Source organism: Ruditapes philippinarum, unplaced genomic scaffold (assembly GCF_026571515.1).
Source record: "Ruditapes philippinarum isolate M1 unplaced genomic scaffold, ASM2657151v2 ctg2733_1_1_1_1, whole genome shotgun sequence".
Taxonomy (NCBI): domain Eukaryota; kingdom Metazoa; phylum Mollusca; class Bivalvia; order Venerida; family Veneridae; genus Ruditapes; species Ruditapes philippinarum.
The window spans coordinates 87393-115100 of NW_026852680.1; the positions used below are offsets into that span (position 1 = coordinate 87393).

The 27708-nt window shown below is 33.1% G+C and overlaps 2 protein-coding genes across 2 annotated transcripts in view; both read right to left on the bottom strand.

Annotated features, from left to right (window-relative positions):
* Positions 1–28: 28 nt before the first annotated feature.
* LOC132721080 (uncharacterized) lies at positions 29–8362 on the bottom strand. Its single transcript, XM_060705332.1, has 3 exons — positions 7684–8362; positions 3821–4017; positions 29–3371 (listed from the first exon to the last, which is right to left on the bottom strand). The coding sequence occupies exons 1-3, from the start codon at positions 7928–7930 to the stop codon at positions 1506–1508; spliced, it is 2310 nt and encodes a 769-aa protein (XP_060561315.1). The 5' UTR covers positions 7931–8362; the 3' UTR covers positions 29–1505.
* Positions 8363–12150: 3788 nt separating this feature from the next.
* LOC132721091 (protein HIRA-like) overlaps positions 12151–27708 on the bottom strand; it is a 61470-nt gene continuing 45912 nt past the window's right edge. Inside the window, exons 18-27 of the mRNA XM_060705343.1 lie at positions 27101–27202; positions 25860–26017; positions 21933–22094; positions 21234–21292; positions 20556–20658; positions 19747–19866; positions 18692–18855; positions 17488–17579; positions 15778–15919; positions 12151–15121 (exon numbers count right to left, since the gene is read on the bottom strand). Of these exons, the coding sequence (XP_060561326.1) occupies positions 15800–15919; positions 17488–17579; positions 18692–18855; positions 19747–19866; positions 20556–20658; positions 21234–21292; positions 21933–22094; positions 25860–26017; positions 27101–27202 (1080 nt within the window). The 3' untranslated portion in view covers positions 12151–15121; positions 15778–15799. The remainder of the gene's footprint in view (positions 15122–15777; positions 15920–17487; positions 17580–18691; positions 18856–19746; positions 19867–20555; positions 20659–21233; positions 21293–21932; positions 22095–25859; positions 26018–27100; positions 27203–27708) is intronic.

A 27708-nucleotide genomic window follows, 5' to 3' on the forward strand; every position in this document is an offset into this window, starting at 1 on the left:
TTACTTTATCTTTTATTTTCTTTGCATCTTATCTTGCATTATGCATGCATGTATGCATATATTTAACCTATGACATATTTGAACCGAAAGAGAATAGCCTTTGCCACCCATTTTGTTATAGAACATATCCGTGCATTTATACTGTTGGTAGCTCAATATTAGTATTTAAAAATTTAAATACTTTACACTTAAATGGAATGTTAAAGGAACTCCACTGAAGTTCAAAAGCCTAAAAACATTTAAGTTGATTTTTCCACATATATCAATTATGCACTAAACAGATATATATACTCTTTATTTCCGCTTTTCAGCGATTACAACACATACAACATGAAATATATACAAACGATAGATGTGCAAAAGATGATAAAATAATACACAAAAATAGCTTGGGTCATTTTTCACAATTAGAATAATCATTCTGGAAAAAAAATCAGAGAAAGCGAATGATCTGAAATTTTGCACACATATTATTGGTCAAGATCTACATCAACGAAACATAAATCTCGGAAAATATTTTCCAGTCCCTTCAAGTTAAAAAAAACAAACTTTAGTGGAGTCCCTTTAAGTAAAAAATAACTACAGTGGAGTCCCTTTAAGTAAAAGCATAACAATTCCTTCCTGAGAGTTCAGTAGGTTAAAGGGTAAAACACATACAGAATAGATACTGAATTACAATATCAAACAAAAGTTCAAGAATTCAAATTATACAATTTCGTGTGTACTGTCACTGTAAACAATAACAACAATAAATAAGAAAAAAGATTTACTTCAGACAAGAGTACTCCGAATCATAGGCACTTGGTTTCGGGATAAAAACTCTTTTGAGAGGTTTGTAGAAATCAAATTTGATTGATTATATAGCGATTCTTAACGAAGATGTCTTGATTCTTTAACCGTCATTTTTCCGATGTTACTAAAAATTTTATTAACAAATGCCTTACTTCTATTAAAACGAAGATACCTGTTTTGCATTTATATACACAATTCTAAGAAAATGTTTAACTAAAACTGTGGACATCAAAAGAAATATTGTTTACTGGACTTTGCGGGGAAATACAAATGTATTGGTTTAAGCTTTTTGTCTTAAATTATAAAGGTTTTTTTTCAAAATGCAAAGAATTGAGATTGTCTGAAATAAAGGAAGAAAAGGGTTACGGCCCTTGAATATAATCGTGTGACAAAATTCATTACCCGCCTGAATTTCGTAAATGAACTCATCCGGCGTACATTTTAGAACTGATCATTATCCATTTCGGGGGAAACAGTGATCATAAATTACACAGACTGCAAGGGTGCGTGTATTGGTTGCAAAGGGTTTCACCATTTGGTTCCAGCACGCTTTCCTAATTAAGAATTTCGAAAAACACCTCTTCCTCTTCCAATTGTCCATAATACCAAGGCACACAGAGCAAATACTGTAATGGAAACACACAGTATTCTAAGTATACTTTAAGGAAAACATATTCTTGTTTGAATATCAAACATTTTTATATTTAGTTTGACTAATCATATTTATTATAATGTTCATGAATCACGACTTTATCTTGCTTTTTAACGCAGGCCTCCTTTCCAAATTTACTAAAACATTTTTCCTGATAATAATACAACCCTTTTACGTCATTTAACTTCGAGTAGCAGACGAACATTTGTTGATACAGTCTTACACGTGAGCTATCGATTTCCATAGCCTGTCTGCTTCTCTCAATTGCCAAACGATACATAGCGTTCGTGATTAACCAATTTGATTCGTACTCAAGAACTGTTGCATTTGCACCCACAGGGAGCCTTTCTGATAACATCATAATCTCTTGTTCCTTTGTCGAGCTGAAATTCCTATAGAAGACGTGGAATCGTCCATAACTGAAAACCTTCTTATAAGAATACTTTGTATTGACTAGAGAAAATGCGCCGCGTTTTGTGACGACGTAGTTAAATCTTGTGTTTCTGGACAAGAATTTTGTCAAATAAACTGAATTGCTCTCATGTATAAAATCGCTGTAGTCTCGTAAAATGCGAAGTCGGCCATTTATAGGAGTCTTTCTATCTGTTCTATCAGCATCAAACACATAAAATTCATGATGTATTTTCACTAATAAAGGCACGTCGTGTTTCAGTGTGGTGAAACCTGCCGTATCATATAAACTAGCATCGATTCGAACACCTGTGACGTCATGTTGACGTCGCAACCAGTCCAAGCAAATGTTGACGTCATTAGAATCATTAGCATTTCCGTATGTCCATCCGGAAATCGACGAAGAATTAACTGATGGGAATTGATAGTACGACGCTATTGCAAATATAAATAGAAAACCGGATGATACGAGACTAGAATATGTTGATGTTTTAAATATATGTGAAAGAACTATTGTCAAATTATGAACGCTGTATGAAACAATAATTAGATAAAGAACGATCGTGTTATGTATAAAACGCGATTCTTTATGTTCTGCGAATGAGTACACGATTATGGTAAATACCAGTGAGAAACATATTGCACAAAATTCCCGAGGTATTGATGGCCAGTCTTTTCGTTTCAGCCAACTGCAGACCAAAACAGTCACTACACTCAAATTTAAGATCATACTAGCAACACTTCCATTAAACACTTGTAGATACACGTGTATACCTTCTGTCCCGAACAATACACTTGCTTTTCCTGATAATATATTAAATTTGAACCATTGCGCGGGAGAAACTATACCCGATCCATACCATGATATGTCGTCTGCAATACAGAGCAGACATGCCAAAGCGCCACCTATAACAGACGAAAGTATGGCTTTTAAGTGTCGTTTGTCCAAACAGACCTTTGAATAAAATGTTGGCAGGATTACACCAATGCAAAATAAAATAGTGTCTGGTCTCACGTAGCAGACGACTCCAAGAAGAAACCCTCCCACCATCTTTATAAAAATTGAATTCTCTATTTTTCTCGAAGTATAACTACGACGATTTACATCAGTTACAAGATTTGCCAGACTGCCATCCTGCTCTGTGACAGAAACATCACCATTGCTTAGATTCTTCTTCTGCAATACCGTGTCCACATGAACAATTTTGTTTGAAGATTGTTTTGAAACAAAGTTAGCGTTCACGTCTGCTTCCTTTTCGAAAAGCTCTTTACTTTGTCTTTGTTCATTTTGAGTTGCTTTATAACTTGGTAGGCATAAAGTCAAGCCTAAAAATACCAACGGCGATATAAAGCTGTTGACTATTGTATGCGTTCCAAAAACCATGAGGTGATGTTCAATCGCAGCAAGTGCGCATGTCAGAAATGCAAGCAGCCGACAGCGGAACAGTTTCTGTACAAACCAAAAAACAGTCACTGGCAATAATGATGTTACCGCTGCGTTAAAAATTCGACAAACCTGAAAGAGAAAATAAATTACAATCGGGCAATAAAACACAAAATTAAACAAAAAAATCATTCATGTGAGTCTATGTGGTAAAGTAATAGTGGAAGTCGTATATTGTTACAATGATGATGAAGTCGAATTAATGATAATGATAATAACGATATTGATAAAAAGATACATCTTCTCATGAAGTCATAATTCATGATAGGTATTAACAACTTCAATAAGACACAAAAGTTTCAGGCAATCATTGACCTTCTCATTTGCTAGTTGAAGTTTATCAGATCCACAGATTGTTACTAAGATAAAATGTGTGCCATTATTTTTAAATCTGATGGACACTTTTCGTGTTAGCGATATTCATTAAAGAAACCTCTACTTGTTGCACACCGGTTTACATTTCATTTGATGTTATATTGTAAATCGAACGACAACCCTGATTTGAGAATAAAGAAACTTACCACGAATGGACTCTGGTCCAGCCCTAGCATCTTGGCAAGTCTAAGGGATAGCATGAACATTCTTGGGTATATGGGAGAACGTAGGCCGTACATTCCGGATGCCAACATCTGTGCCTCACCTGGGATACTGATATTCTCCGGTGCCCGGAGATATTCATACGGACGGAAGCCGTATCCGTACACTTCAGAAAATGCAACTGTAAAGATAAATACTTTTTAATATTAATAATACTAGGTTAAACAGTGGTTACAGAAGAACTGGGATGAACTTTTTCCATTTATGTACTCCATTTCATACTATACTATACTTTTCATACTGGTAAAGCGCCGACATATTATGTATACACACTTATATAGATATAGCTAGGAATGCCTTCTCATTTTTTGTTTGTACTAAATGAAATCAACAAGTATAAAACAAACAAAAGGAATCAACTGCCAACTCTCCTGCCGAAATTTATTTGTTTCTGAGGCAAAATGTGCATTTAAATTCACATCAAATGACTATAAGCAAAACACTACAAGGCCGGGATATAATAGCTTTATTCACCCATGAAGTTGATTATTTACCTTTAACGTTTTGAGTTATAGCCCGTACTAAAATATGAAAATAATGAAAACTATTAAAGCGTAATAATAAAAAGTAATGAAGTGAAAAGTTACTGTTCTTTTGCTCTACAACAATAACAATAATGATGATGATGATGATGATGATGATGATGATGATGATGATGATGATGATGATGATGATGATGATAATAATAATAATAATAATAATAATGGTATTTCTTTAAAGAATGTACACATGAAGAAGATATTATCGTTCAAAACACAATATCTGAATTTTAAAAGTGGCCTTCTGGAAAACGTTTTGCCAACAGAAATATTGCCAAGGAAATAACTTTTATGTTCAAATAAATAAATAAATAAATAATAAATAAATAAATAAATAAATAAATAAATAAATAAATAAATAAATAAATAAATAAATAAATAAATAAAATAAATAAATAAATCTATCAATCAATCAATAAATAAATCAATAAATAAATAAACTACAAATACATGTAGCACATTTTTAGAACCTATTTATAACCTGGATATCTTTCGTGTTTGTTTTTTTTCGATAGGCTTTCGTTTCGTTTTGTTCAGGTTATAATGAAAGGTGTAAACATTCTATTTGATCCATTACTCATACTAAATATTTTACTATATTATATATTTTTCTCACCAAATTGTAACTATATATTACTATTATCCTAAAAATGTAATATAGCCGTTTCCATTATGTATCTGTATATGTTTATGTATGTATACTGCTGATGTTTCCCGCTATTGTGGGACTTGTGCATTTTGTAAATAAATTGAATTGAATTGACATAACCAGTATCTTACAACACGTGACGAATTTGTGTGAAAACAAAAGAACGCCATACTAATAATGTTAAATTTGCAATAGAAAATCATTGGTGTAATATAATGTTTATCTGAAAGATCGGTATAATACAGTAGTATTAAAATTAACACTGTACACCATGTACATTTTGTAGCATTCAGACCGTTGCAAATTTAAAACGTGTTGCGCCGTTTTTTTTAAAACAAATTCATTGAAACATATCTTAGTATAATACAAGAAAATGAAAATAAATGCGACACATTTAACACTCGGCTTGAAACTGAATACTTTTGTGTCATTAACAATCTGTGATTAAAGAAATACCACCCATTAGTATTTTTATCTGGGTTAATGGCGTATGTAAACACGCTTGTGATACTGATAGAATCTTAAATATTTTGAAGAAAAATAATCTTAATGATAAAAAAACACCTTTCATTTTTTCCCACAAATTAAACATAAGAATGTTGTGCTTAATTAACTTTTGTCGTTAAAAATAACTAATTTCGTCCGCCATCCAGTGACTTGTATTTTATTCAGTAATCTAAATTGTGAAATGTAATTACAGTTGAACCTATTAGCAAAGGCCGACAGTTGAAAATGAAATGTGTATTATAATTATATCGGTCAACCTTCGTTATATATACAAAAGAGAAGTTCACGTTTGGTAATCAATGAAAAAAACAATAAAATCAATGATCGAAAAGCAGTAATCGATTTAAACTTGAGAAATCGGTAATCTAGCTAAACTCAAAAGAAAGCAGTAATCGAACTAAACACGACATTGGAAATTGAAAATCGAGCGGAACACGACATGAGTTAGCTGTGACAAGTAGAACACGACACGACAAAGCAGTGACGAGCAGAACACGACACGACAAAGTAGTGACGAGCAGAACACGACACGACAAAGCAGTGACGAGCAGAACACGACACGACAAAAGAGGTGACGAGCTGAACAATAATTAATCGAGCTGAACAACAACAAAAACAAAAACAACAACAACAAAAGAACAATCAATATAGATGAACACCACCGAAAAAAAGGAATATTCGAATTGAACCCCCAAAAGCGGTTATTAAGCTGGGGTAATTGAAATGAACTCGAAGGGTCAAGTGATTAGCGTTTCAAACTAGTTTTATACACGAAATCTAGTATAAGTAAATGAAATTACATTTGTATTGATATTTACGAATCTTAACTGAATTTTAATGCGTGACCGATCACATTTTATACCTTTTTTCTGCTTATATGACTTTTTTGTAATTCAATATATCCGAACATTTATATAAACAATTCATGAAAGGACTCAAAATCGATAAATATTTATTGAAAAGCAGACTCAAGTTCCCGCATTCATCTTTTCAGATTATTTCAAGTGTTTTTATGTTAATAAATAAATAAATAATCTGTTTTGCAGACTTAAATTGTAACAAGAATCAATAATTTTATGATAGATGAGTCTAAACAGCTAAATACTGTCATATTTCGTCAGCTTGATTTGTTAGGTATTTGTTTGCTTTGTTGGGCTTTTAACAGTTTAAGTCACATCTATTTAAGTAACATTTATATAGTTACTTCTTAGCTTAACTGGTGGTATTTCTTTCGTGCATTATTCCATGCACGATCAGACACTCACGTAGGTCTTTCGACATTTCTAGTTGAACAGCTTCCGCGTGTGAAGGAACCCAAAGTCTATGAAAGGAATCGAAACCACAAGGCCCTGTAGACGTCTAAAAACCTAATTCAAACTGTAATACAGCTTATCCGACAGGAATGTTCATGCCAGTGTTGTGTGAATACTTTATCACGCAGCACAACATTTTTTCCTCTTATTAGGTGTGTGTGTGTGTGTGTGCGTGCGTGCGTGCGTGCGTGCGTGCGTGCGTGCGTGCGTGCGTTGGTGTGTGTGTGTGTGTGTGTGTGTATGGGGGGGGGGGGGGGTTATAACCCTTAGTCTGCTGGCGGCAGTGATTCGAGGCAGACTATGTTTTTCACTTTTCCAAATTTATCCCTATAAATGATGAATGGTTTTGTCTATATAAACAGTTGGGCAATTCCATTTAACAGTTTTAGCGAGGTTAGGGTTTATGCAAACTTCCTTACAACAACAACAACAACAACAACGACAACAACAACAAAAACAAACTTTAAATTAACATATCAATTCTTCAACGGAGACAGAAGATACAATAATGGCTCCACTTGGGCTTACACTTTATCCATTTAATGTTTGTTATCTTTGTTGTTTTTTTGTTATTTCCAACTGAATTAATCCGATTTAAGTCGAAGTATATCGACTGGTCAACGGACCTATTTAACCCCAAAGATCGAGACATGCAACTTGCCGATAGGGTATTATTATCTGATTATAACTTTATAACTAAATTATTAAGAAAGAAAGTGTACTAAATTATGTCGTCTGCTATTCGTTATATAACATTACTGTTTGATAAAAAAACCTACCCTCTATAGATTGGAATATCTCATCCGGGTGCAGGATCCACCAATTTCCTGGCATTATAACATAACGTATCCTTACACATGCAGTAACCACGACAATAAACCACGGCCACCACCATGAAATTCCCGTGCTATTTCCACATGTACATTTTCCAAGTGCACGTGTAGTGTGTACTTCATTTTGTGATGACCCAGTTTCCTTCCCTTCTAAACCTCGCGTTTTCCTTTTAAGTATTTTACATCGACGCATTTTCTTCACCTATATTCCCGACTGTAAGTGACTGTTAACTAATACGTGACCGAAATACTCAAATGCATTTAGTCCATAAAATATTAACTTTTTTTCTGCAGATGACTGCGGTTATATATAAAACAAAATATTTCTGGTGCAAATATTTCTCTTCTGTTAAAAGTTAACACTTTGTCGTTTGTTCTGCAGATATTCACTCTATTTATTATTTATGCTCACAGATAAAAAAAAATCCCCACTTACAATCATAGCTATTAACTTTTATAACAGAAAACCCGTAATTAGAAAATCGATGTCCGCGTTTTTCTGTCAATATTTCCTCTCGTGTGATAGTATTGTCTTTATCCATGTTATCAGTTCATCTTCAATGAAAAGACAGTTAACGATCCCGAAAAACACGGGGTAATGAACAAGAATATTGGAACAGAGAACATTACAAAAAAATTAGAAATGTTCTTGTCACGGTAATATAAAGTAAAACATGACGGGGACATGTGATGAAAGAAATGAGATATGTTACATAAACTAGACTTTCTGTATACCAACTTGATTTAAAATGCGGTGAGGACGGGTTTTTTAGCATGAATTACGATCTTTTTATTCTAATTACGATATCATGACAATCTGTTCATACCAGAAATATAATAATAATAATTCTTAAATGAGTAGGAATGAAATTACGTTTGTAACACAGTCGTGACTTAAAAAAAAAAAGAAATCTTCTTAACAGCAAGTCCACGTTGGTTGATTTTCTTACAATGAATTTACGTTATATAAAAAGAGGGTATAGTTATTGTGGTATATAAAACTGAAAGAATATAACATTACCAAACGTAAAAGATCTTGAGATGCAAAATTTTCAAAACAAATTATTAGATAAAACTAGATACTATCTTTACATATCGTATATTTTGCATTAGGTTAATTTTATCATTTTTTTTATTTTATTACTTTTATAACCAGCAAGTAAAATTTCAGAACATGATATATTTTTGTATTGAGAAAAAAAACAACCAAAACAAATTCTTCTTAAAATTAAAGCCACTGAAATGAAAATATTGAAACATGACTTTTTTGTTAAATAATAAGATGTTTTGACAAGGTATTTATCTTCGTTTCTTTTGATACATTTAAAGATAGGAGAGTATTTTAATGGCCAGCTACTCTATTTTCTATTTGAATTTAACAGGGTGTGAAATATGTATTTTTAAAATTTATGTTACCGAAATCTGATAGAAAAATCTGAACAAAAGGGAAACACGATTCTTGTATCAAATGCCCCAAAATACTTTGGTCTTATGAATTTATTTTATATTTTACTATGGTGTCCCGTGGGGAACAATTGATGAACAAATTATACGTGTACTTCTGATGTTTATCATACACACACATGGTAATGTTTGATTTTATTAACCTGTCAATTGAATAGTGATTATACGGTCAATGCCCAAAATATATTAATTTTCGATAAATTTTCGGTAATTTTGTGAGATGTACATAGTAAGATGTGATGAGATTAAATTTGTTTCTACTGGCCGTTATAGTGCAATAGTGTTAACTATGGGTTTATAATTTCCAGATGTCCTACATGTTGTAAGATAGAGATCGCGTATGTCCATGTTTCCCCCTTATTTATAACTGGGGAGATGTCTTTAGAAATTGTTAGCTCGTATAAATATTTAGGGACATTGTTTTCAAAATCAGGCAGTTTCTTAAACAACAGAAAACATTTAGCACAGCAAGCAAAAAAGGCTATGCACTTATTGTATAAAAGAATTCATAACCTAAATTTGCCTATAGACCTTATATTTAAATTATTTGATCATACTGTACTGCCAATTTTAACATATGCATCTGAAATTTGGGGCTATGAAGACCTAAAAATCCTGGAGAGAATACATTGTGAGTTCCTTAGGAAAGTCTTACATCTTAGAACAAGTACACCCCTGTATATGCTATATGCAGAATCTGGCAGATACCCAATTAATATTACAATTAAATGCAGGATGATTGGTTTCTGGAACAGATTAATATTAGGAAACAAAAATAAAATTGCATACAAAATATATCAATATATGATTAATTGCCAAGATTTTGAATTTAAATGGCTCAGTTATATTAAAAGTATACTTTCAAATACGGGTAGGAATGACTTATGGCTAAATCAGACAAATATTCAGAGCAAAACGATCAAATGTGTTATTAAACAGGTACTTTTAGATCAGAATTATCAAATGTGGCATGAAACTCTACAAAATTCAAGCAAAGGGAGAAATTATTCTATATATAAAGAAAATATATGCCTTGAAAATTATTTATTGACTCTTGATAAGGGAGATTTTATAAATATGATTAAATTTAGAACAGGAAACCATTTTTTCCCGATAGAAATCGGCAGATGGGAAGGTACAGATATCTCTGAGAGAAAATGTTCTCTTTGTAGTTTAAATGACATAGGAGATGAACTCCATTATCTGTTGAAATGCACCTTTTTTGATGACCACAGAAAAAAATATATTAACAGATATTATTATAGGAATCCAAACATTATTAAATTTAAAATGTTATTAACGAATTCAAGTCCTATGCAATTACAAAAACTTTGTAAATTCATTAAAATACTATTTGAAACAATACGGAGGTAATGTTTGTAACAAATCATGCAATATAATGTTTGTTAGGGAAAAAATGCTTATTTATATTTTTCGAAATTCTGTCCATTGCCATTATCTGTTCATATTAAGACTTCATGTTTGCTTCACGCTGACTATTGTTGTCATCTTTAATATGCTGTATAGAATGTATATTAATGCCATAACATGCAAACTGTATAATAACGCAATATATACTAGTAACCCGATTCTACATCGCAAATCAAATTAATGTTCCCAACCACTTCCCTACCTATCTAAACATGGCATAAGTCTAAAAAACGCAACAAAATTTATAAATTAATATCATAAGAAAAAGGGTTAAACAATTAGTTTTGCGCAAAATACCTTTTTTCTGTTGACAAGTACGCACATTAATCCGTGTTTGTTTTTGTTTATACTAGTAAATAAAGACATACTTTCTATAAGCGCGACACACTTTAAGTCTGTCACGATTCGCACGATCTAATTCAAGGTCAACAAATTTGAGCCAATCAGATAAGACTGAAATAGACACGAATGTCAATACTCCTACAACTGTCTATAGTCTGTTTTAAGATTCATACCATTTTCACACCTGTATAAACATACGACTTCACCGTTCGGAATAATTCTCGCATCGCCCCCCCACCCCACTCCCCTCATCAATGTACTTATTATAATAACTGAATATTTAAATTTACTGAAAATATCGCTTTATAATACTGTTTGCATACACCACATGTCATGTGTTTTGAAATTTGCATTTACTCTGTAATCTCATATGTCTTTTGATTTGAGATAATAAAGTATTGTTCTGTTAAAAAAAAAAAAAAAAAAAAAAAAAAAAAACTATTTTCAACATTATTGAAGCTATGATTGTTTTTATGTTGTTCTTTTTGTTTTTTAATATGTTTTGCACTTTTTGTGGTAAAGTCTATACTCTTTGTTTTATCAATTTAGTTTAAGAATTGATATTAAAAATTCATTCGGATTGAAATCAATGAATGTTATTTTCAGTGCCGTAAATTACAATACAAAACGAGACATATCAGTGTTTTTAAGTTGTGTCATGTCCGTGTAGACAATTTGCGAGCACTTGGTCATTTTCATTAAACTACACTTCAAAAAATAAAGAAATAATACGTCTTATAACAATTGCAAAAGTAGGGATCAAACCACAGACCTCTCATGTATATAAGGTTATCACTTAACCGAGTGTGCTATTGCGAATATGACGAGAAATGTCTTTGTTACCGGTGCCCCGTTGGTCACGTGGGTTTCGTTTTCATGAAAATAACATGGTATCGACGGTTTGGGCCAAAGATTCACAAAGATATGTTGAGGTGATTTTTTTTAATTGGTTAGGTTTTACAAGTTAGGTCTTCAAGGGACTTTCCAGATTTATTGGCGGCGGAAGACCTCAGGTGCTGCCCGTGCATTATTTCAGGTACGAACGGGCACCCGAGTAGAACCACAGACGTCTGTCAGCTAGCTGTTTATCAAACTCACATGAAAGAATCCAAAGTCCCTTTCGGGATTCGAACCCACAGCGGTGAAAGAAGGTACATAAATAAAAGGAAACCAGGATACTTTTTTATACTGATTTATTTACTTCAGTATCTTCAACAACAATTGTTGATTAAACATTTATTAAGCACATTCATAACATTGCACTTTGTTTACTATAATATACATTTTACTATTATTCTAATCTACAATTTTAAAGTTTTTATGTGCAAGAGACTACGAGTATAATAACCACCATGTGCTATCAGTATAGAACCAGGCAAATTTGCCGTACAGACACAGGGATACTTGTGTGTGACTACGGGGACAATGTTTAGGTAACAGTACATTTTCTTTGATCCTATTCATTCAGTATTGACTTGTGTAGCTATTTTTGGTCTTAAACTTTTTGTGTCCGAGTGACAAAAAAGAACAATGGACACAACAAAAAGAAAGTTACACAAGTACCGAGTTCATCGGTGCAGTCAGATCATGTTCTATACTGTTAGCGTCTATGTTTTACTATTTGTGATACTCATCTCCCTAAATCCACTAATGGGACTGATCTAAATTCAAAGCAGAGCACGCACGTTACAACAATTTGGCAGAGTGAGCATAAACAATGGAAGATGACGTTGGTATATTAACACCATTTGTGTAAGTCAAATAATATACCCTGTATTTCAATTTGAATTTACAAAACAGCCTTAAAAGAAATGATTTGTGTTAGATATATAAAAGATAAATTCAGATAACATAATGTTTTATTTCACATTATATAGCACTATTCAACATTATATATCAAGAGAGATAACTAGCACTTTAAAACATCTAATCAAGGGAGGTAACAAAGAACCTTTTTTTAGAGTAAAAAAGCAGAAGTGTAACATGCATTTTTATTAAATTCATAAAAAATCAAGTCCTCAGAATGGCATACAAGGGTGTTTTGGACACTTTTTAAAGTCACTAATAAATGACAACTTTCCAACAATACTGGTAATGGGAAACATCAAGATATCTATTTCTATGTTATCCCTCACTACAACAGACAAAGTAGTTATCTACCTTCCATACTCTGCCTTTCTTATATTCACAAATTCACAATACAGAATGACAAAAAGAATGAATGGCACATAGTTGGCTGAAAATCAAAAGCATCTTTTGAGAATCAGCAGAAAAGGTAGCCATAAACACAAAGACAAAATTCTAGGCAAATTTCCACAAAAATGAGACCCAATGGTATAATCAAAAGACATCTGTGATTGAAAGCTTACGGTGATCTTTGAAATAAAGCAAGCAACTAAGAAGACTGTCTTCTCTTGCCTTCAAGGATATATTCACCGGCCATAATGCCTGTCTGTAGTAAAAATACATGATTCAGACTGTCCGAGGCATCTGACTTTGAAGTCATACAGTACATTTTATATATCTGAACATTCTCATGTAAAAATTCTAGACAACACCTTACTGGAAGCTATAATAGCATAATTACAAAAAAAACAACAGCAAATCATCAACTTCTGTCTGTACATAATTCTAAACTATCTTTACAATTCTCCTGAACTTCTATTCTAAATTATACACATGATAAATCTGTGGTAATACAATAAATGTAACATCAATTTTTTTTGCACCAAATATTCAACAAATCTTTTAGTCATAATATTTGAAATTCTGTCACAGAGTAAGCATAATGAGCAGCCTGACCAGGTCTCAAATCCAAGACCCTCGGAAAACTGTGCCGAGGCTCTACTGACTGAGCTATCTGGCCGCTAACACCTTCTCTCCCCCAATAAGTGAACAGTTTAAGTCAATGACAAACTAAGTTATAAAAATGTCAGCAAATTAGCACTCAATATTATCTATTCACACTTTTACATATGGATCTTACTTAATTCTTTCCTACACAAAGATTTTGTTAAAAAAAAACTGACTTTTGTATATTTATATATACAAAAACTGGATAACTTGACAATACTAAATTACCCTATGTATCTAAAAATATGATCACCAACATCACAAATAAAGCTTGTCTGCATAACGGTCAATAATCACAAAAGCATATAGCACATTTACAAAATGAATATTATAACAGGTGCAAAACTATAAAATTCCGGCCTGGAGTTATCCTTCATTACACATAAGCTTGGGTACAACAATTATTCAAAAGCATTTCCCATCTAAAAACAATTTGTTTTTTTACAATAATACCTTATGTGTTAATACAAAACAAAACAACCTATGCAACATTTGGCTTTAACATTAACAAGAATATCAGTTCAACCAATAAATGCTCCCCCTTTGTTGTTTTGACAAAGTGAAAAAATTATCTTTGAGAAAAAGTAGGAAATTTTATCTTTTTTAGCCACATTGACCTTCACCCGAATGACCTCAAAATCCAACCGAAAGGTAAAGGTCATCGAAAGATACCAACACCCCAAACATGTAAAATATCAGTCTTGAATGAAGGATCTAAGCAAGTGTGATGAAGGAAAAACAGATAAAAGGAAGGACCAAACCAGTGACTTTAAGCTCCAAAGGAAAAATTAAGACTGCTTAATACAGCAGCTTTGTTTCAGCGATTAAATTATACATATTATCATGATTAGTAAAAATCCCTGAATGATATTCTAAATACATGACTTAACATGATTGATGAATAAAAATGTCTCAAACAAAATACTAAATTTGGAAAAAAACGTTTCCTTAAAATGTCTTATAACAATAATCTCATGTAAAAATCTGATTATTGAGCAGTGGAATCGTCATTTTTTTCGATGGTAATATGGTTTTCCTATTCCAACTTCATACAGTCAGATGTATTGAAATCTTTACTGGAGAAAACAAGTCTATAACACTACTATCTCAATACACTGTACTAAACCCCGACAGTCCAGGTACCAGTCTTCAATACCAACATCTGATTGGTTTAATACTGGCTTAACATTTGAAATTGACCAATGAAAGTGTTCGGTTTCTTTACTGGTTTCCAGCATTGCTCAGAAGATTCAAGTCACTTCCAAAGGAAATTTCTTCGTCAGAATTCATTTTACTGAAAGTGAAGTAAAAAATTAAAATGTACTAATAAGATTATGATTAAGCAGCTATAAAATAGTGATTTCCTAACTATAAATGTATTAACAGCTATAATACGTATCAGTTGACAGACCCTTTTACTTTTCAGTCATCCCAAGGACAATTGAAGCATACAGTAAATTTGTTTGTTTAAGTTACATACAGTTAACATTCAAGATCATGAGCAGTGATGACATCATTTTTTCCACACACAATTGAGGGGATAATATACTGTCTGTACTCAATCTAGTTATTTAAGTTAAGGTGCTAAATCCTTTAAGAGGACTATTTCTGTTACAAAGTTTGGCAAATCCATTAAAATATCTACAACATACTGTTATAAATAACTTTGAAGTCAGCTATGTTTGATTTACAAGCTTAAACATTATATCTAACTGATCATGAATCTTTCCAGTGTTTAAAATATTATGCTAGATGACTATCCAATAGCTTCCATGGGATAACACATAATCACCAATTGACCTGCTTTACATGAAAAGAACATATTGTTTTTGTTTGTGATTCTGTTTATGAGAAAATGACCAAGTACTGAAAAGAAAAGCAGACTACATTAATCACTGCAAAAAACACTGGAAAGGTCAATTTTATCAGTAATAACACCAAGTTACACACCATGAATAAAGTAAAGGAGTGTTCAACCAGTCTCCGCTATATCTAACTGTTCCTGGAATTCTGTATATAATCTCTGTAATGCCTTTAAGTTTTCACTGAACAAGGGCAGTAACTCTTTCAACAAATCCCTCTTGTTAAATCCCTGAAAATGAAATTAAATCAATGTAAAAGTTTTTATAGTAACAATTTTCTAACAATCTATCTTTGTATCTATCCAAGTATGTCGATCTGCATTTGTATTTAGTTGTTAAAGAAAAATTATGATGGGGGAGATCTATTTTCATCTGCAGTGACCTTCACCCAGCTGACCTGAAATCCCAAACTCCTCACAGTAATTACCTCCCTTAACAGATTGTAATCACTGCCTTCACATACATCGCATTATAATGAAAGTCACATGATGTAACATTGAATTTCAAATCTAAATATTGACCATATCTAAATATCCACCGTTACATAGAAAATCTGATGTCATTTTTCTCTTTCTGTTTTATTTTTAAACTTTTCGTACCTACGTTCATTATAGTTAATCAAAAAATTATCAAATGTATACAAAATGTATACAAAATAACAAAAAATAAATTCAAAAGCTAAAAAATATAAAATAACAAAATATCGTTAAAAAATGTGTGTGGTGGCACAGATCTCTGTACTGGTAAGGGGAGATCACTGTGTAGCAGATTGCTGAAATCTATTCAAAGGGAAGAGGATGGGCAGTTCATGTACAATCAATTATTTATCACAATAATTATTTATGAAAGTGAATGTCCCCTAAGAAGGCTTAAATCCAATCCCTTTTATGAACAAATTTTTGCATTTCTTAAATGGGTACCATTATTCATTTGAAAAGCAATAGTTAGTGCACCATTTTTCATTAATACTTATAACTCACACCTGACCATGAATGACAGTACTAGCTTATAATAATCCAGTATTCCTTTATAAAATCAAATAATGTTTTACACTGTTAAAAAGCTTTATATCTTTTGTACCCTTTCCTCTCTAATTTATCTTAAATGGACTGGTCCATGTGTCCTATCTTTCAATCTGACAAATCATTTTATAGGAATTTCAAAATATGTACTTACTAAAAAACAAACAGTGCAGACCATGATCAGATGGCATGGTTTTACTGGCTGATTTTGGTCTGCACTGGCTGCATTGGTAGAATGTATTGCAGACACCATGCTGGATAAGGAATGTGCTTTAGTGGGATTTGCATATTATTATTTTGAGACTGACATAACTGTTTAAAAGGGTATAAACCTATATCTTACGAAATATTTTTATAAAAAATTAGCAAATTTATATTGGTTCTATTATTATATTGTTGATTCCCAAAAAAAGTTGTAACATACAATGTCTCTGTTATTAACATAGAATGTCTCTGTTATTAACATAGAATGTCTCTGTTATTAACATAGAATGTCTTTGTTATTTAACACACATGAATATTGTACGTAAACAGAATAAAATGTTCCGGAACAAAATATTATTTGCTATTTCAAGTAAGGTTTTATCCATTAAACAATGACTTTGTGCATGCGTCATTCGCTTTTAAGGCAATTATCTGCCATGTTTACTTCATACAAGCATTTTGGGAGTATTTTTTTCTAAAATTCAAACAATTATTTTTGCAGCAGCTTTATACATTTTAAGTTTTTGATTCAACACTGAGTAAAAGTTACATCACATATGAAAAGTACTCACCAATACAGTTTGTTGCCAGCAGTTCTTTCCCTTTGATTTATAAACCGGTCCTAACAGATCACTACACACTTCCCTTAATCTTATCTCAATACCTGTAAATTGTTTATAATAAATCATTGAAAATTATCCAAAAATGATTAAATCATGTTATATAATACCTTTTATTCTGACACTTTATCATATCATTCCTTCCTAAGAAACTATTCTGACATAACCATTCAATAAAAATAAACGACACTGTGAAACAAATGACAACAAATTCAATTCTGGATTCAAGTGGCGGAGTGGCCGAGTGGTTAACGCGTCAGACTGGTTATCTAAAATTGCTGACCATGTGGGTTCAAATCCTGTCAGGAGCAAGTCATTGTTTCCTTGAGCAAGAAACTTTACACTCATTGCTCAGTGCCAGTTGGTTCCAGGAACGGATTCGAAAGTTTGTTTATAATAAGCTTATAGCTTCCTACACAATCGAACTAAAAACAAATTTGTATAGACTAATTCCGAATTTTCTAGTTTAGTACATGTATCAGTATCTACTTTCTTCAATGAGTTGTCAAGAGTTTCTACAACCTTATGACATATATAAAAATATTAATCTATATTGCATATAAAACATGTATCATTTAAACTTGCCAAAGGAAGATCCTATTATCTTTTTTGGAGGCCAATCAGGCATTATCATGACATGAAATAACATCATAACCTGCGGGGAACAAAATGTGATTAACCTTTCCCACCAGTATACAGAGCCAGGCCAGCTTGCAGTGCAGAACAAGGGTCTATACTGCTGGTAACTTCATTTTTATATTCCTATTGATTAGAATGGACTGTTTCAAATTCTCAGCTGGACAAATCTATTACACAAATTCAGCAGATTAAGGTGTTCAACTAGCTGATGAGCCTCCAGACAAGACTTAAGTTATCTCTTTTGAATTTGGAACCAGTCACTAACAGGGTATATTGTTTGGTATTACGGCACATCAACACAATTTAGGTTGTATGGCGCGGAAACAGGAAAGATGATTCTGACTAACCTTGGCTGTTACAAACTTAAAGTAACTCAAGTAATTCAAACCCATTTAGTCGCCTCTTATGATCATGCTGTGTTGCAATAGGACCAACATAAAATCAAAGTGACATGAATGTCTTAACATAAAATGGATAATTGCATTACTTGATAATATTTAAATTAGTCGACACCTACCTTCTTGTACTAAGTACCTAACATAGGTTTGTAGCCAGAACTTATATTCTGTTGCAGATTTGAGCTGCAAGCATGTATGTAGCTGGCTCTCTAGATGATTTAATGTAGACAGTTGTCTGATCTCCGGCCCAGTCTGTATAACTCCCCGAGATGTTCCCTGAGCTCTGTTTAATATTAAAAATATATTTTTAAGAGGTGAGCAAAAAATAACATACAATTTTTGACAAGAAAATCTTTGATGTACATATGCACATTATATACATATGACTGCTGATGTTCTTTGTAATTACATTTAAGGAATTAAGACTATTTGGACAATTCTATGAACAATCTAAGCTAACTGAAGTAACTTTCTTGTAAAATTCTATTTATTTTATTCAAATCAGTTTGACAAATAAAAAATTAACCCTCAAGATATGCCTATGTCAATAGCAATGTCATATTGCAGTGGGGACTGGGTTTTCGGTAAATCTGAAATTGTAAAAGTAATATGGCAACTTCCAAGCTTTAATGGAGGAGGAAGACACCTCAACTGCCCCTCCATGCAATATCTCACACCAGTTTGCATCATAATAGTACCACTCACGTTTCAAGGGCAATCTGTTCAGCTGCCATGTATGAAAGAAATTTAAGACCTGAGATGATTTGAACTCACATTGGTAAGTTGAAAAAGTCTACCTAAAGTATTCAAATTTAACCTCTCAGCAACAGAGGTCACTCAGACTATGATCAATGTCAGTATCAAAAACTATAAAATTTACATTCTAAGAGACAACAACGCTATGGTGTGTGATATGGATTTAATATGAACCTTTTGGACCTTGTAAATGAAAATGAGGCTACATGGGGTGTGATATTGATTTGATATGGACTTTTTGGATTCTAGCTATATGGGGTGTGATATGGATTTTAATATGGCCTTTTTTGGCTCTGGAAATGAAAACGAGGCTAAATTGATAAGACTGGACCCAAAAATGATTTCTTTTTGAACATCACATTGTGCAAATAAAATTACATTGGTTATATTTTACAAGGTGTGATATAAATATTATTACCTCTCCTGAGATATTTGTAAAGACGTTAGGGTCCCTGATGTTGTTGAGCTAACCCTCGGGTTACTGTGATAATGAGCAGAACACCTGTGCACTTTATCATTTCTGTCATTTACCATCAACCTGTAAAATCATATGTCATTGATCTAATTATAGTGCTGGACGATACCACTTTTATAATTAGGGCCGTTAACAAATTGCTCCAGACTCTATATTGTTGGCTGTGTAATTATTTGCAGTTATATATCAAAAGTCCCATATATTAAAATGAACAGTTCTTAATTCCAAAGATGAAGTCCATTATAAAAATTCAGTACATACAAGGCTGAATATCTTTTTACTTTTAGTTGGGTTTTATGTCACATCAACACAGTATATGTCATACGGCAACTTTCGAGCTTCACGTGTGGAGCAAGACCTCAAGTGACCTTCCCTGCATTTGTACAGGCACGAACGGGCACCTGAGTAAAACCACTGGTGTTCCGTAAGCTAGCTGGATAGCATCCTCACACAAAAGAATCCAAAGCCCCTGTCGGGATTCGAACCCACAGCGGTGAGGGACAAGTGGTTTGAAGACAACAACAAGTCTACAAATTTTGGTCATATCTTGGTGGTCGGTCCATCTGACCAGCTAATTACCAATTTCTACACAACTGACTAAATACCAATTCTACATGATTTCTAGAGCAGCTGTGACACAATTTTTCTTCTTTATTTTTGTGAGTTGGGTTTTACTTCACAGATTATATGGCGACTTTTCAGCATTAAAGAAGACATTTGCACGGCTCAAGCATATAACTTATATAACTTACCAGCAAGCCAGTTCAGGATTAAAGGAGTATGACTTATTTGTGGATATTGTCAGTACTGGTAGACCATCACTGGTTACAAATGCTTTCAATATTTCCTCATCACCTATAACAGAAATTTTAAGAAAAAGTTATAAGAAGGTATATACTACCAAACAATATGAAAAGATATGTAAATGTTAGTAAGCTCAAGCAATTTTTAGACCTTTTTTTTTTAAAGGATGGTTATACTCATAGAAGTGTAAAATAGCGATTTTGGTTCTTGCCATTATTAGAACGTCAACATTTTTGTTGTTGTTTGAAATATCAAGTAAAACTTGCTCAATACTTTGGAAGTTTATCTGAATAATGTTTGTAATACAGTAAAGTTCAAAACAATTACTCTTTGTAAGACCATAAGCTTGATAATTCTCAGTGCTCGATAGTAATAAATGGGGCATAACTCTTTAAAAAGAGGTAACAAGAATTTTATGACCAATGCCTATCATGTTACATAATCACAAGTGTGAGAAGTTTCAACCATTCCCTTCAGTAGTTTTGGAGAAATCAATTTGCGTGAAATGTGCGCTGAGGTGAGTACATTAGCTACCCCTACTTTTCAAATAGTCGAGCTTAAAATCAGCAAATTATGGGTGTATGGAAGTTATCCCTTCTACACCTACATGTACAAACCATACTTACTTTTCATTATAGAGGATAACTGTTCATTCTTCACAACACATGATAATTTCTGTGTATTCCTGAATAAAGCAAAACAAATGTTAGGAAATTTCCATTCATTCTAGCATTTCAACAAGGTAAGCATATATCTCTCAATTGTTTTAAGGCCTGCAATAATTTCCAAATTCAATTTAATGAATATTTCTAGAAATTCTAGACTCCTACAAACTACTAATATACATGTTTATAATAACATTTAAAACAGTCTTATATAAACCTGTCCTTAAACACGTTATATTTCATATTTCATTATTTCTTTTATATAAAAAGTTAACAAATAAGGTCAGATGTATAAATACATTTATACAGTTTTTCACTCAGATACTGGTGTGCGGTGACCTTACATGTATTCTTCCATTTTTATCATTATATACTAGAACTAACCTGTTTCCTACTTATAACTATACTCTCTATACTCTGTAATTTGAAACAGGTGATAAATGCTGAATGGCAACAGACACTATTGCATTAAAATAAAATAACATGTGCTATGCCAAGCACTTCATTAATATGTGTGCAACAGAAAGTCCATTGAACTTACACACTCCCCAATCAGAAAAATTGTACGAGTCCACGTAAGTATTAATTGCCCTTTAACACTAAATTTAAAACAGACCTATTTTATTTCAATTGTCCCCAAACAGTAAATATAAAACTTACCACACATATAAGCTGCCCTTTGAAGAAATTGCCATTATATGGTGTCCATTTACATGTAAGACTGAGATCTTTGAGTTGAGGACAATACTGGGTAGTATTTTCTGTCCTATGTTGTTAAACAACGACAGCGAGCAATCTGAACAAGCTGCGCACGATGTGTTCCTGTAAAATATCAGATTCTATACGATGATTCATATCATCCAACTAAATCAAACACAAGAATCATCGAGCCTGTGCAAGTAATACACCTAATATATATTTCACATAAACATCCTCCAGCAGGGGCAAACATAAACATAAGGTATATTTGCCTAAAGGGCGATGTAAAACGGCCTTATCGCCAATTTAACTTAATTGGGCTGAGGCAGTGTATATTATAACTCAAGATAAATTTACCTTAAGATGATGTGTGTAATTTGAACAAAAAACAGTGAATTGTTACTTAAATAGCACATGACCTATATTTTTTATACTCAATAGTCATCACATACAATGTATGAATTAAATTGTTTTAACTTTTTCAAATTTTGTCTACAAAATAACATCATAGAAACTGGGACACATAACAATTTTTGGTTCAATGTTAAAGATATACTATGCTCATCTTTCAATGGCTAAAATACTTTTGATTGCAGCAATTTATTAAAATCTAGTAAATTCTTCCTGAGTATGTCTTATTTGAGTAAGTGAATGTATAAACTATTTTTCAGAAAGCTGCATTCCCCTTATTGCTTGTCCATTCTTATAAAAATAGCCAGTTTTTTTAATCATACTGTGATAACCTTTATTGTGTAGATTTAAAAATATAACACATTTTCTCTATTCAACAGATTTTTTTTACATTTCATAAGAAACTGTTTTTTTTTTTACATTTCATAAGAAACTGTATAGTAACTATCATTTTTTTTCCAAAAATCAAATTTGAGCACAATATCCCTTTAAGTCACAAATATCAATTATATATTCAAGCTTTCATTGGACACTTGTCAAAATTTGTCACAACAAAACCAACATAATGGGTTTGCGACCAGCATGGATCCAGACCAGACTGCGCATCCGCGCAGTCTGATCAGGATCCATGCTGTTCGCTTACAAACCCTATAACAAATAGAGAGACTGATAGCGAACAGCATGGATCCTGATCAGACTGCGCGGATGCACAGGCTGGTCTGGATCCATGCTGGTCGCAAACGCATAACGTTGGTTTTGTCGTGACGCGGCTCATACATCCTTTCCATTTAATAGTTGAAATCCCTTAAACATTGAATGGACTGTTAAATTCAAACCTGGGCTAATCCATTACATAAATTCGGGCCAATTATGCCTAAAAACTCTTATTTTCATTTCTTCAAAACATTTTAATTTTGGTCGTTTGTTTCAGTTTGAAAAAAAATTACTCATTTGCCATATAGATGAACTATCTTTTAATTATTATGCTCTGTTGGTAATTGGTTTAATTATACTGAATTAGTATTTTGTATGGAAGTCAAAATACAACTTTGTATACATTTTGCTACCTTCATGACACATTGCTGCACATTCAGCACTACGTTCTTTAGTTGTTGAACATCTAACATGCTCTAAATCCATTATTAAACTAGAACTATCACTAAATGTGATTAATACCCCCACAAGTCTGCTTCGGAAATGAGGATGTTACTAGTAACAGAATACCTTGTAATAGAATTGAAACATAGAGTTATGGTTGTGGGCAATTAAAGATAATTGTGGTTCATGTATGTTGCATTTCCTTTCAATGTGGTTGGCCATTGATGAAGTTTAATTGAATTACTCTGTAATAAGCCCAGAAAGACAAAGAAAAAGAACAAAGGGCAATAACTCTATAAATACTGAAGATAGAGTTATAGTTCTTGTGCACTGCACTTCCTCTTATTGTGCTTGACTATTGTTGTTTTGAATTCCAACCAGTACGTTTTAAGTTATGCTCCGGACAAGGAAAAGTATCAAAGGGCAGTAACTCTGTATTTTGTCAAAATGGAGTTATGGCTCTTGTGCACTGCACTTCCTTTTAATGTCCTTGACAACTGTATGAAGTTGTACTGAATTCCAAACAGTAGTTTTCAAGTTATGCTCTGGACATGGAAAAGTAACAAAGGGCAATAACTCTGTAATTAGTCAAGATGGAGTTATGGTTCTTGTGCACTGCACTTCCCCTTATTGTGCTTAACCATTGTGTGAAGTTGTTTTGAATTCCAACCAGTAGTTTTCAAGTCATGCTCTGGACAAGGAAAAGTAACAAAGGGCAGTAACTCTGTAATTAGTCAAGATGGAGTTATGGTTCTTATGCACTGCACTTCCTCTCAATGTGCTTGACCATTGTATGAAGTTATAATGAATTCCAACAATAAGTCTTCAAGTTATGGTCCGGACAAAAGAAAGCAATGGCAAAGTAACAAAGGGCAATAACTCTGTAATTAGTCAAGATGGAGTTATGGTTCTAGTGCACTGCACTTCCCCTTATTGTGCTTGGCCATAGTATGAAGTTGTTTTGAATTCCAACCAGTAGTTTTAAAGTCATACTCTGGACAAGGAAAAGAAACAAAGGGCAGTAACTCTGTAATAAGTCAAAATGGAGTTATGGTTCTTGTGCACTGCACTTCCTGTCAATGTGCTTGACCATTGTATGAAGTTATAATGAATTGCAACAATTAGTCTTCAAGTTATGGTCCGGACAAAAGAAAGCAATGGAAAAGTAATAAAGGGCAATAACTCTGTAATTACTTTAGATAGAGTTATGGTTCTTATGCACTGCACTTCCTCTCAATGTGCTTGACCATTGTATGTAGTTATATTGAATTCCAACCATTAGTCTTCAAGTTATGGTCCGGACAAAAAAAAAGAAGGCAATGGAAAAGCAACAAAGGGCAATATCTCTGTAATTACTTTAGATAGAGTTATGGTTCTTGTGCACTGCACTTCCCCTTATTGTGTTTGACAATTGTATGAAGTTGTTTTGAATACCAACCAGTAGTTTTCAAGTTATGCCACGGACAAGGAAAAGTAACAAAGGGCAATAACTCTGTAATTAGTCAAGATAGAGTTATGTTTCTAACGCACTGCACTTCCTCTTAATGTGCTTGACCATTGTATGTAGTTATATTGAATTCCAACCATTAGTCTTCAAGTTATGCTCCGGACAAGGAAAATGCAACGGACAAAAAAAAAAGCAAATGGAAAAGCAACAAAGGGCAATAACTCTGTAATTACTTTAGATAGAGTTATGGTTCTTGTGCACTGCACTTCCCCTTATTGTGTTTGACAATTGTATGAAGTTGTTTTGAATTCCAACCAGTAGTTTTCAAGTTATGCCCCGGACAAGGAAAAGTAACAAAGGGCAATAACTCTGTAATTAGTCAAGATAGAGTTATGGTTCTTATGCACTGCACTTCCTCTCAATGTGCTTGACCATTGTATGTAGTTATATTGAATTCCAACCATTAGTTTTCAAGTTATGCTCCGGACAAGGAAAATGCAACGGACGTCTGGACCGACCGACCGACCGACCGACCGACCGACCACCGGGTGACTCCTATATACCCCCCCAAACTTCGTTTTTGGGGGTATAAATATTATTAAATGCATTTTTGACATTTCTAAAAAATAAAAAAAATATTGATTTCAGAGTCATAATGTGCCTTTAAAGAATAAGTTTTTCGATACAAGAGAACTTCAGATGAGGCATATCAACACTAGGCCTGATCAATATTATTAATTATTATTCTAACTTTATTTCCATTTTTTATTGTTTTTCTCAGGCAAGACTTTAACTGGAAAGAGCTTACCAATCATTTATGAGACTGTTTCTGCATTTTATACATAAACAGCCTATCAATCATGTATTAGACATTTTTAAAATATTGAACATTTCAGTAGCAGTGTTGAAACAGATTAAACCGTCATATTTACCTAGATCCTGCCGCAGCTAATATTTGGGAAGACAGAACTTGTTCCCAGACTGTGTCACCACCTTGTATACATTGTAACTTGTGTAATACTATTGAACCAGTCTGTATATTATTTTTTATTTCTAATGTAAAACTTCCATCGCCTGATCCATCCGAAACCTTGGAAAAATAAAAATATAAGTTTGATGTTGATAATCATTTAATACAAAAGATCTATTGAGTTAATCTATAATTTAAAGATGCATTGTTTGATAAGTAAATATAACTGTTAAGAAATGTTCATATAGTTTAAGATCGGAATGCCGAGGGTGCGAGAGTTCGGGTCCCAGTCAAGATGCACATTTTCCTTACACTATGATATAAATATGCTACTGATTGCCTTTAGATTTCTCTTCCTACAGAAAAGTATATCAGGCAATAAGATTTAAAAATAAAAAAAAAATAAATAAACAACTTTACCTGGTACAAAATATTAGATGCCCATTATGAGCAAGACCTTTGTATAAGTTGATTTTAAAGATGTAACGATTGTCTTGTAATTATCTTATTTTAACCCATACCCTGATGGGACAAAAAGTGATTAACCTTTGACATCAGTATAGAGCCAGGCCAGCCTACACTTCTGTCAGCAGTCTGACCAGGCTCTATACCACTGGCTGACAAAATTTTAATTTTCATCTTGATACCGCCAAAACCGATAATGGACAGTTCTAAAACTGAAAGCTGGACAAGTCAATATAAGAAATTCAGCAGGTTAAAGGTTTAACCATTTATCTGCCTAGTTTGTGAAATGGACTAACCCACACTCAAGTTTGGAGCTGTGTGTTATCTGCAAGAATTTCCTAAAATTCAGCAACTAAAAAATATCAAGTGCAGTTTGACTGCATTAGTTAACAAGTAATTATTGCCGCTGGAAAAGTGTTTGTTTGTTTGATTTGGGTTTTACGTCACACCGACACAGTATAGGTCATTTGGCAACGTTCCAGCTTTACTGGTGGAGGAAGACCTCAGGTGCCCCTCTGTGCATTTTTTCAGGCACGAACGGGCACCTGAGTAGAACCACCTACGTTCCGTAAGCTAGCTGGATAGCTCCTTCACATGAAAGAATCCAAAGTCCCTGTGGGGATTCAAACCCACAGCGGTGAGGGGCAAGTGGTTTGAAGTCAACGACCATAACCACTCAGCCACGGACGCCCCCCTGGAAAAGTGTGAATACTTTCGCGATAAGAAAAACAACAATACCTGTACAGTATGATGTTTCTCTATACTGGGCACACGTAGATTGAGATCTGAGGTTGAAGATATGTACCGTACAGTTTCCTTCTCTCCAATATGATGATGTGGCTGGAATACACATATTGACATTTGTAAACTTATATATTAAGACAGTTATAACTTCTTACATATTCTGACTACAATACATATTCTGAATCAGTTCTTATAGAGTGAACTTACATAATTCTTTCTTAAATTTACTATCATAACTATGGAATTTTTTTTACTATACTTGAATCTTTTTGTTGTTGATATAGTCAAGACATATGTAAACAAGATGGCCATGACGGCCCTAAAGTATCTCCGCTTAAATCTGTTGTCTGACAATGTCATAATTACTACAATGCATATGTAGGTTTGGTTTGTCTTTACGGCATTCCAACACAATTGAGGTCATATTGCACCATAACAGGAAAGTTGATTTTGGCTAATCTTGGGTGTAACAAACTTGATGCAACACAAGGGGTCAAAACCACCTTACCTACTGGAGCTAAGGGATGCATAGACTCCAGTAACTGAAACCTATTAAGTCACCTGTTACGATCATGTAGCCATAAAAATTGGCTGCAAATCTG